Source organism: Elephas maximus, chromosome 9 (genome assembly GCF_024166365.1).
Source record: "Elephas maximus indicus isolate mEleMax1 chromosome 9, mEleMax1 primary haplotype, whole genome shotgun sequence".
NCBI lineage: Eukaryota > Metazoa > Chordata > Mammalia > Proboscidea > Elephantidae > Elephas > Elephas maximus.
The window spans coordinates 2901503-2913083 of record NC_064827.1 but is presented as its reverse complement, the minus strand read 5'-3'; the positions used below and the strand labels follow the sequence as shown (position 1 = coordinate 2913083).

Genomic DNA, 11581 nt, shown 5'->3' with positions numbered 1-11581 from the left:
TGAGTTGCCTTGCGATGAGTACAGAGAAGGCTGGGGCCTGGACCAGAGTCTCCAGACATGGAGGCCAGGGAGGTAGGGGACAGGGCTGCACCTAAGTAGGACTGGTAGAAGCAGCACCTGGAAGCCTGTGAGGTCAGGTCAACAGGCCTGGGGGTGACCACTGGGCTGAACAGCGTGGCAGTCAGTGGAGACCTGGAAAAGGGCAGTTTGGGTGGAAGGTGGGGTGAAAACGGGACAGGTAGGGACGTCGAGAGAAAAACCAAAGAGTGAGAAAAACTAAAGAAAAGCGTTGATGACTTGTGAGAGGAGCCCTCGGTCAGGGTGGCTCGAGCTGGGAGGGAAGGGGTGGAGGGCTGGTGGTGCCCGGTGCCTACAGAGGCCAGATGTGTGGTGATGCAGGAGAGTGGGAGGAGCTCACAGAGGGCCCCTCAGAGCAGGGACCGGAGACTCGGTGATGGTCAGGCTCTGGGGAACAATTTTCATGTAAAAACAAACGCAGCTGAAAAACAGGTCACAGGGAATGGCTTTTGTTACTTCATGTTCCTTCCCTCCACTAATAGAAACTATGCCTAAAAACAGCACCGTCTCCAGCTTGGTGGAGTGTGTCAGGTCTGGCTGACAGTAGTTTCTAGAATGTCAGCACAGCTGCTGGGTGTTTAGGAAGCACATCGATACTTTGCCACAACCTGCTCTGAAGCGGAGCTCTAGCCCTAAGGAGCCCGCTCTCCCTCCTCCCGGCCTGTGGACCAAGGCCAACATACCCGTGTGTGGGCAAGCTGGACAGGTGTGCTGCCAGGTCTGGGGGGCACCCTCCTTCCAGAGTGGTCACGGCAGGAAAAGGGCTTCAGACTCACACACCCCACCCATGTCCCCTGCCCAGGCACCAGGGGCCGGGTTACTCAGAGCTACTTCCGCTGGGAACCGGGGTGTAAAAAAGCTGCAACAGGCACTGGGGGATGAACAGGTTAAAAAGTGATGTTTATTCTCGCACATGCCTCACCGTCCCCGTGGCTGACCCCATTTCTCGGCTCCTCAGGCCCTGGAGCTGGTAACCCCAAAATCCGCTGGGGCCACCAGCCTGCCCTCAGAGTGGGTGCGGGCTCACAGCCCCAGGTCTACATGAAGCTCCGGGGGTTCTGGGCATAGGTGAGCTTGAAAACCACTGACCTCCACGCCCCAAAAAAGATGTCAACGTGCCCCTCCGTTACTCAAGGCGCTCGGCGCTCCCAGGACCTGACATCACATATGCAAACCTGTAGCTCTCAAAAGCGTCTCCGTCTCTAAATGTTTCCGGGCTTGGCTGCCACCACCCGTCAGCACTTCAACTACCACCCATTCATCCATCCTGAGCAGCCTCCCACCCTGCAGCCTCTGGAATCCGAGTGCCTGTCACAACAAGAAGACAGGATAGGAGGCAACACTGGGCCAGACACTTCTCAGCGGAGAAGGCCTTGCTCCCCGGCCGAGCCTCTGCTGTCCAGGACAGCGCTGGGGAGGGGTGACGATTGCACCTCACTCTGTATCCACACACGCCAGCCGTAACCGTGCTCCACGAGGCCACCCGGCAGCTCCTGCCTCGTGCGTCTCACCGAGCATCCCAGAAAACCCAGTCACAAGGCCATACGTGACTCAGTGGGTGGGGCCCAGCCCCAGGAAACCAGGAGAGGGTTCCAGCAAAGCCCTTGCCTCTGCAGTGAGTTGCGCTCACTCACGAATGGCGCCGACCTGGCTTTGTGACGGGACGTGGTTTTTAACCTTTCTGCTCTGTTTCCAGCTTGGAGTGCGGTTGGCAGTCAGTGATAAAACGAAGGCACGAGCTGGGCGGTGATGGACAGCGGGAAGCAGGCCCTGGTTTCCGAGGGCTGAGCTGTGGTGGATGACAAGAAGTAGGCCCTGGTTTCTGAGAGCCAGGTGGTGGTGGGCGACGGGAAGCGGGCTCTAGTTTCCGAGAGCCGAGCAGTGGTGGAAAGCGGGGAGCAGGCTCCAGTTTCCGAGATGGGCAGTGGACGACGGGGAATGAGCTTTGATTTGTGAGCGCAGCCCACGGTTCGCACCATCTGTGAACTCAGATGGCATCTACGCTAAACCAACACCCCGTACAAGGCGGTGACACGCTCTGCTGCCCGCAGACCTGCCACCTCGGGGCTGCTACCGGAAGAGCCGGTACATCCTCGGCAGGCGCCCGTCGCGGCTGGACAGGGCCGCCTGGATGTGCTCGTATGTTGGCAGGTCGCTCAGGTCGCCCAGCGCGGCCACAGCGGGCTTCCCGCGGAGCATCTTAGAAGACACTCTCTTGATGTCCTCTGCCGTCACATTACCTAGCGGGACAGCAGAGGAAGATCAAGGAAAAGAGCGCCACACCACGGTCACCAGGGCCACACCACAGGAAAACCAGCGCAGAACGTGAGTCTCCAGTGCAACCCCATCCATGTGGGAGCCCCTCACCAGCTCCCAGCGGGCCCAGCAGGAAGGCCAGCCCTACTCACTGATGAGGGCACACAGCTCGTGGGGCAGCTTTCTGGCCTGGGTCGCCAGCACCTGCCTCCCAACGTCCTCGAAGATCACAGGCCGGGACTCCAGGTTCATCATGAGCATGGACGTCAGCTGTGTCTTGGCTCGCTCCAGCTCCACCTGGGGGTTTCACGGACTGCATTCAGAGCCTGGTCAGAGCTGCCCCTCAGCCACAATGGACACTGGGGGCATCACCAAGGCCACCTGCAGATGCGTCCAGCTGGCAGTGACAGCAGAGAGCTCTGTGAGAGCACCCAAGGCGGGAAGGGAGGCAAGCCTGGGCTGGGGACTCGCACGCGAAGCCACCAGCACCCCGCCTTCACACTTCCTGGGTGAGGGCTGGGGCTAAGGTTGCCTGGGCCTTCACCAGGAACGACAAAGAACAAACGTTTACTATTTCAAACGTGAGAAGCTCAACTCCCAAGCTCCAAAATCACCAGGAAAAGCTAAGCCCACCTAGCCCCCGGGGCTCCCCCCGTGGAGCCACTGACCAGGCGTGACATTTAAAACCTCATGGGCCCAGAAAATTCTCGGAGCTCGCCTGTGATGGTCCAGAAAGGAACCTGGGTGGCCGAGCTTGATCATCAAGCGCAGCTTGGCTGCTGCTGCTGCTGAGGCGCCAGCTCCTAGCTGAAGACAGGTCTTTTACTTTTTCCAACTTCAAGCAAAAAAGTACTTTCAGTTGATCTCAAATCAGCTTTGTGTTGATGCAAAGTGCTGTTTTCCCAGCAGGACGTCAATGGAGCCGCAGAGTTCTAATTTTTTAAACACGTTTTCATTTTTAAACATTTCTGCTTTATCAAAGGAAGGAACGTGTGATCACGCAGAAAAGTGCATAAAAAAGGAACATGTGATCACACTGGAAAGAAGGTGCAAAAAGAAACCTGAAGGTAGAAGCACGTAACCCAGCCCCAAGGCACAAAAGTCGGCCCGGAGCTCGTGCCTCGTGCCTCCTGTGTGTCTCTGTACGTGCACACATCTACGTGTGTGGCAGACTTAACTTCTCGGTCTACACCAGATCTGCTTCGGGAAAGTGTTAATCAACGTGGCTGTTACAGATTCAACTGTGTCCCCAAAAAATGGGTGTCCACTTGGCTAGGCCATGATTCCCGGTATTGTGAGGTTGTCCACCGTTTTGTGATCTAATTTCCCTATACATCGTAAGTTCTAACCTCTGTGACGTTAATGGGGTGGGGTTGGTGGCAGTTATGTTAAGGAGTAAGCACTCAATCTGCAAGATTAAGTTCCACGTTGAATCAATCTCTGCTGAGATATAAAAAAAACCAGCAAAGAGGAAAGAAACCTCGTTACCACCAAGCAAGAAGATGCCAGGAGTGGAGCACATCCTTTTGGACTTGGGGTCCCTGTGCTGAGAAGCTCCTAGACGAGGGTAAGATTGATGACAAGAACCTTCCCCAAGAACAGACAGAGAGAGAAAGCCTTCCCCTAAAGACGGCACCCTGAATGTAGACTTCTAGCCTCTTCAACTGTGAGAGAATCAACTTGTGAAAGCCTTCCACTCGTGGTGCTCCTGTTAGAAAAGCACTGGACGACTAAGGCTGTGGCTCACCACCTCGTGCTTCCTATGAGCATACGCAGTGGGTGTCGTTTCTCTACCTGGACCAGGTTTGGGCCAGAAAGGCATCGAACACCAAGAAACGAGTAAGGCACCCAGACCTAAGACAGAGCTGCACTGTGTGCTCACGGGCAACGCTGCTCCAGGCCACCACTGCCGTGCAGGTGGGCAGCGCGAGGAAGAAGGTGAGGGCTCCCCGGGTGACAGGTCAGCCACGTCTGTGCTGCTGGTGATGCCTGGCGCCTGTCACTCCTCAGCCGCACTGTCCTGGCTGCGATCCGGTGCTGGGGGCACAGCAGCTGGGGCTGGCGTGTCCCCTCAGCACCACTGCAGCAGCGCCCGCACGGCCAGCCCTGCACTGCAGCCCCCACCTGTCAGAGGCCACAGGGGAGTGCTGAAAATGGCCCGTGTGCTACTCACCACGTCCACAGCTCCGCCCATTAAGATAAATTCCTTCGTGATGATCTCCACCATTTCTCGAACCTGCAAGAGAAAACACGGAGGTGAGGAGCGCAGCCTGTGACCCAGAGCCCGCCGTCTCAGCCCCAGGCGGTGAGGCCCGGGGACACTTTCCTGAAGAAACTGAGAGCAGTTTCCCGCTCCAAGGCATGAGCAGCAACTAGATCTGCAGCCGCAGTGCGGCGGTGTGGCCCACGTGGCATCTTCTGGGGTGACTAACGGACGTGCTTGCTGCGCTGGTGGGTCAGATGGAGGGAAGCCCGGGGAGCAGCCCCACCCTCACCTGTCTAGGGTCGGCACTGGCATGGATGCACAGGAGGCCCGTGTCCTCATAGCTGTGGTGATAGGACGTGGCGTTGTACATCCAGTGGTGCCTGGAGAAAAGATGGGGCGCTGAGGCACAACCACTCATGCAGCGCATGGCAGGCGGCACACATACCCTGGTGACCACAGACAGCCCCTCTGCAGCCCCCACCCACCTGTTGAGCACGTTGAGGTAGAGCCTGGTGAACATGCCCTTCCCAGGCCCGCCAGCTGAGAAGGAGCCGCCCCCTCCCATCATCATGTTGAGCACCGCGAAAGGGATGAAATCTTCCTCCTACAGGGAGTGGAGCAGGCTCAGTGAGGTCCGGCTGCTGCATGTGCAGGCTGCTGCCGGATCCCACCCCCAGCACTTACCAGAAAGGAGCAGCTCTCCAGGCCCACCATGACGTGCGTGAGCTCCGGGATCGGGGTGGGGCCCAGGCTGGCATTGGACATGTCTCGTTCCAGCTGTGACAAGAGTGAGAAGCACGTGAGGCCCTGGTGAACAACAGCCAGGCTGCGTGCTCCACAGGCCAGAATGGTTCACTGGTGGTCAGACGGGAACCACATGCCAAGGATGGCAGGGCCCAGTAAGGTGGGCCATCCTTGCACTCCACTGACGCAGAGCTCACAGCCAGCTCACCCCACAGCCTTCCCGATGGGGAGCATGCTCTGTGCTGTTGTGTGGCCATAACGTGTGCTCAGGTGAAGCCACGAGCACAAGGGGACATCCGACACTCAGGGCAACGCAAAAAAGCAGACGCGAAGTCAGATCACTGCCCAGCGGCACACCCCCCCATATTACCTTGACGATGCCCCCAGTGTACTGCGCCACCGATCTATCAACGTCCACAGCCTTCTTGTCCCCCCAAGCCGGCCGGGTGCCCAGGAGGTATTTCTGGGCACAGTCGACCAGACGCTGGTGCTCGATGCCCACCCCAGCCAGCACCATGCGGTCAGGCGTGTAGTAGTCCCGCAGGTAGGAGTGCAAGACCTGCTGGTCGATCTGTGCGATATTTTCTGGGGGACAGAAGCGGTGCAGGCCCACTGTGTTTTCCCGGTAAGCAGCCTGAGGGAAGAATTGTGAACACGGGTGACTGCAAAGAATGCAACATTTCCTCGGTGACGGTAGGGCCTGTAGAGCAAATTCCACACGGCCTATTACCTTACTACTGCCTGACAATCACAGCTTTGCATGTATCGACGAAAGCTAAAACCCCACCTTGCCAGGATAAGGTCCCTAAGTAGCACAAATTGTTTGCACTCGACTATTGACCTAAAAGCTGGCAGTCAGAACTCAGTTATGACACAGAAAAAAGGCCGGGCTGGCTATCTGCTTCCATAAAGACTACAACCAAGAAAACCCCACAGAGCAGTTCTCCTCTGTAACACACAGGGTCTCCGTGAGCTGGAAGTGCTGGCGAGCAACTAACAACCTCTTCAGAATGAAAACTGACAAGAAGGTAAAACAAAACGGTTACTCTGTAGACACAGTGACAAAGACCCAGCTACTCTAAGGCATCACAGGCTCTTAATTTCCAAACATACGTAAACAGCAAGTTCAGAATTAAGAAACATCCTGTAAACACCCATAACGTGTAAGAACGACGTCGGGGGCAAGCAGCCCACCATGTTACTGCCCACGGCCCAGTTCTGAGTCTTCTGGCACTTCACATGCCCCTAGAGTTATGGCCCGTGGCTGGGGAGCCCCTGTTGTGTTCCGGCACTTAAGGAGCCAGCAGCGTTACAGCCCATAGCTTGGGGAAGGGCAGGCCTGTATTTACTTCGTGAATCATCTCGGTGAGCAGCGGCTCTGGGTCCGGCCTCCTGTTGAGGTCCTCCAGCTCAAACTGCACAGCCATCCGCGTCATCTCCAGCTCTTCATCTATAAGAGAAGCCAAGGGCAGAACTGATCCTGCATCGTGGCCAGGGCTGAGTGTGACTTGTTGCCACTGACCATGGCCGCTAGGCATCAGGACAGTCACATGTGCTCCGGGGGCAGACCCAGAGGAAACACCTGGGAGAGTGAGGTGGGGCGCCACGGCCAGCTAGGACCTGGGGGAGTCAGGCCTTCAGTCCTGGCTCTGCCACGAAGCGGCCCAAGCCTGCCTGAGCCTCGGCTTCCACGTCTGAAAGGCACTGGAGGCGCCTGAGCCATCTGTCCCGGCGCTGCTGTGAAGTTATGACAGCAAACTTGGACAGCGCTCAGACAGCACAGTGCCAGAAAAACGTCAGAAGGCAATGCTTCATCACCCAGCCGTGACAACAAGTACCACAGGGAGCTGTGGCACACAGGCCAGTCTCCACGACCCCAATGAGCCCAGCTGGGGCACTTCTGGTGGGACCCGGACATCTCGCCATTGCAGGGCCAAGCAAGGCAGTGGATGGGAAGTGGGAACATCCGTAGTGTGGCCGTCAGGGTGTACAAACAGCCCAAGGCGCCTTTCTGACAGGAACAGACCAACGTCCCCAAGAGTGTCAGAGGGCACAGACGGGTCAAGGAAGAGGGCTCTCTAACATGTGAAGGACATTTCCCACCATTCAGCATCATTTCCGATGACATCAAGCTGACCGTCATTGTTGGGTTCTTGTCGTTAGCAAACCCAGACCTTCAGCAACAAAGTCAACTGCTCACACATGCACCGTTCCCACCCACCATCCCCTGGGCCACGACCGCACCTGTCAACCTAGGCTGCAGGACCACGTCTGCCAGCAAGCCCACTACAGTGTCCAAGCCCTTGGCGTCAGCAGACACCGCATACATGGTGGTGTCCCTGAAAAAGAAGAGACAGCGTAGCGCTCAGCTCAGCCACAGCAGCCAGGCCCTCCTCCAATCTCATGCCTATGGGTGTTTCTGTCACCTCGTATCAAGGACCAGCCTCACAGCATGAGCTCCCAGCAGGTGGGAGCATCGCCGCATGCAGGTGAGGCCTTGGGGAAGAGCGGCTCTGATGAAGGTGCAGGCACCACGCCTCTCAGCGTGTGCACGGCCTCCTCTACGCTCTCTAAGTGTCTGCCAAGCCCTGACGCACAGGCGGCAACCTCAGACAGCACGGGGCAGACTCGGCTCTCTCTGAAGGGTCGTGCTCCTCAGCTGCAAAGTGCTAGCTCACAGCACGTGGCACCGGGCGACCGGAAGCTCACAGCTGAACTGCTCAGGAAAGGTGCACCCACACCCTGACTACAGGACCATCTAGGACCGGGTATGGCCAGTGCGAGGCCGTGTAGAACAGACGCCACTGCTGCCTACAACAGAGCAAGCTCTGGGGATGGGGCGTGACTTCACAGAGGGTCTGAGCAGGACATGGAGCTGCGGAAGAGGCCGTTGTGTGTGGGGGTGCAGGACCCCAAGGGCCTTGAGGACGGCAGGACTGGAAGCTTGAGCTGAGAGTGAGTGGTGTCTGTGTCAAAACAGCAGGAAGGCACTCCTGGGGGAGAGGGAGACTTGGGACCAGAATTGGACGGCTTGACCCACAAGGCCAGGAGTCTGGACTTCACTCACGGGCAGCTGGGAGCCAGAGGTTTTGAACAGACCTTGATTACAATACGAATATACTGCCTCCACGCTAACTTTAGTTCTGAGCACTTGCACGCAAAGACCACCTTCTTCTCCCTTAACCCCCGACCCCACCTGTGCTCCAGCTACATACCGGACCCCTTGCTGCCGGAGCCGGAGCCAGACCTAGACCCGTCTCTCCCAGCTGAGCCACAGTACCTGCTGTTCCCGTGCCCCCTCCTCTTCCTAACTGCAAGCCATTTTCAGGACCAGCTCCGCCATCATATCCATTACTCCCTTCTCAACCCCAGGCAGGGTCTGGTGTGCGTCCTCGGGCTCCTGCCACCCTTGTGTTCATGATCCCCCTCAGGGTGCAGCCCTCAGCCCCGTCTGTGAGCACCTTGGGAGCAGGACCTGCTTGGTGTCCCCAGTGTCAGCTACGGCAGGCCAACCTCACGGGGGAGCAGCCCTCCAGGTGCAGCTGTTGCGCCTTGTGTATTCTGCCCACCCACTTCTGCCTGCCCATCCAGGCCAGGGCTTGCTTCTCACCATTGATCCCCTACTTCTCTGAAAGACTCTGACCAAGGGTGAACGAGGCAGTTCCACAAGGGTGCAAGTAGGCCCTCCTGGAATAGCTGTTACCTTGACGTCTGGCAGTCACAGATACCCCCATGCTTCTCCAAGGTGAGCAGAATTTCATCCTTGCTGCCAAATCGAGCAGTAGACTAGTGAAAATAAATAAGAAAATGTAAATGAATAATTCAAACAACTAATGATAAAAACAATACAAGAAATTCAGTTAAAATTCAAAAAAAAAAAAAAGATGTTTACTTTTGCTTTCAAAAAACCTAAAAGCGAATAATCTTTTAACCTAAAAATCTTTTCTCAGCATTAACTTAACAACTCAATCATTTATTAAACCGTAAATCATTCTAAAAAAGAAAACACCTGGAAAACCCTTCTCAAGTACAGCCTCAGAACGACAAACTGGACACTGACCGAAAATGCCAGTTTCTCCAGAAAGTGAGCAATTCCGCTCAGATATTTTGCTTCATATCTTGATCCTGAATTAATAAGAACTAAAAGTAGAAAGAAAACCAACAGGTTACATCAAACAGTCAAAACAAAAATTTCACCAAAAAAAACCTCTTGAAATCGTGGCTGTGACTTAACAAGCAGACTTAATCACAGGGGGTGACGGACAGACTTCTCGATTGTGATGATGGTCACAGGTGTACACACGGCAACACTTACTATGCTCTTTGCTTTTAACGTGCACAGCTGATCGCATGCCACTTACATCTCAAAAGAGCTCTTAAAGAGATTTAATATTTACGTCTCCCAGTGATGAAAACAATACACGTTTGTGGTAGAAAATTCTTAGAACCGTATAAAGGCAGAAAGAGGGAAAAAACCCACCTTAAATGCCACCATCAGAAGTGGCCACCATTCAAATCTTCGTCACTAAGTTTTTGCATTTTACCCTGTTTCTGCTCAGAGTACAGTTCATAGCTGATATACCAATTACAACCAGGAGTCCACGGAAACGCAAGCAGGTGAAAACGAGCGAGACCACTTGACAGGCACCATCAATGGTACTTACTTCCTACGGTACAAAACTGCCCAAACTTATTTTGGGATGCCACACGAAGCCCGTTATCCAGGGTGGTAACTTTGGTTTCAAACTTTTCCTGTCCATCAACTGTAGCAAAAACAGGCTTGGGTACGCCGGGTAAGGGAGAAGAGAGGGGGATACTGGGATAGGCACCGCCGCTACTGAACTGCCTGTATGAAGAGGGTCCAAACCTGCAGCAGAGACAGTGGCCCAGTTACAACCAACTTTCCCCGACCCTGTGATGACCACTTGGATGATTCAGTTTGCTTGTTTCCATTAAAAGTCAAGGATCTCCTTCCTAAAGGATTTGTTTCTACACATCTCCTCCAAACTCACCTCCTAGCACCCCCTCCCCGACTAGGTGCCATCGCAACAGACACTTGGTCAGAAGCACCGTGCTGGTACAGATCCAGGCGCAGCCATGGGGCCTGAGGCTGATTAAGCTCTTTGGCTCACTTTCTTCTCTGTAGAACAGGGCTAATGATGGCAACTCACCCTGTGGATTGTTGGCTTGTTATGAGCGTTAATTGAGTCTGTTTGTCTCTATAAAGCTCTTAGAACACCGCCGACTCCCACAGCCTCACCGAACTCTGGATGGAACTGGTCTGGAAGGCCCTACAGGACTGGCCTCAGCCGCCTCCAAATTCTCTTAGCACCCCCCTCCCCATTCACACTGGCCTCTGGTCAATTCCCGGATCGCGGAGGTGCTCTGGGCTGCCTTGCTCCCCCTGCACTTTTCACACAGCTGACCCTTCGGTCCTGTTTGATCTCTAGGCTTAATCATTCTTTCTAGTTAGTCTCTCCCGTTTTCCATCACCCAACACTGCTTACTTTCTTCCCCGCACTTAGAGCTGGCTAATATTTGTTCCTTGTTTGTATCCCCTTCCCGAGCAGAACTGTCTCCGTTTACCACTGTGTCCCCGCACCCCCGCACTCCTAGCACAGCGCTTGGCACACAGCAGGTACTCGATACACATCTGCTGCCTGAATGAACGTGCCCGGGTGGAAGCAAGGCCGCTGGGCGCGAGGGGCGGTGTGAACGGCGAGTTCTCAGGGGTCAGTTACCAACAGGCGATGGCATACAGCGCAGGAGTCAAGGGCACAGATTCCGGTTTCAGACAGAAGCCTGGCTCTGCGGATCCAGAAAAGCCGAGGCCGCCGCCGGCTCGGCCTCACAGAGGGACACGCGACGGCAAAGGGAGAGGGGCGGAGGAGGCGCGACCTCGGACAAACCCCGTCGGCCCGAGAGGGAAAGGAGAGTGGGCGCCCAGGAGCCAGGGAGAGGAGCGGCGGATGGGCCTCGGGCTCCGGGCTCGAGGTGCGAGGCAGGGGGGCGCTCCCGGCGCCTCGGGGACTAAGCCCGTGTCGCCAAGTTCCAGCCCCTCCAACCGGCGCCGACTCTGGCCGAGGGGAAACCCAAGACCGAGCCTCCGGAAAGACTCGAGCTGCAACGGCCCCAGTCCGACCCCCGGGTCGCCGCCGGCTCACCTCAGCCGCGAGCGGCCCCAAGAACCCGACCCTCGCAGCAGCCGCGTCGCCGCCAGCAACAGCGCCGCCATCTTGTGTCTCCGCCCACCGGTTCTGACGTCATTTCCGCTTCCCCCCGCGGCGCCCCGCCCCC

General features: G+C 56.1%; 1 protein-coding gene across 3 annotated transcripts; it reads right to left on the bottom strand.

Moving 5' to 3' along the window:
* Window positions 1–959: 959 nt before the first annotated feature.
* Window positions 960–11534, bottom strand: PMPCA (peptidase, mitochondrial processing subunit alpha). 3 transcript variants are annotated; one of them, XM_049895910.1, is made up of 14 exons: window positions 11449–11524; window positions 10297–10456; window positions 9949–10151; window positions 9345–9424; window positions 8988–9070; window positions 7529–7623; window positions 6634–6734; window positions 5655–5918; window positions 5225–5317; window positions 5026–5144; window positions 4830–4920; window positions 4508–4570; window positions 2487–2631; window positions 960–2318 (listed from the first exon to the last, which is right to left on the bottom strand). In XM_049895910.1, the coding sequence occupies exons 2-14, from the start codon at window positions 10326–10328 to the stop codon at window positions 2149–2151; spliced, it is 1539 nt and encodes a 512-aa protein (XP_049751867.1). In that variant the 5' UTR covers window positions 10329–10456; window positions 11449–11524; the 3' UTR covers window positions 960–2148. The 3 variants fall into 3 exon arrangements, with proteins under 3 accessions (XP_049751867.1, XP_049751865.1, XP_049751866.1); XM_049895908.1 differs by lacking the exon at window positions 10297–10456 and having other exon boundaries at window positions 11449–11534; XM_049895909.1 differs by lacking the exon at window positions 11449–11524 and having other exon boundaries at window positions 10297–11441.
* Window positions 11535–11581: the final 47 nt, after the last annotated feature.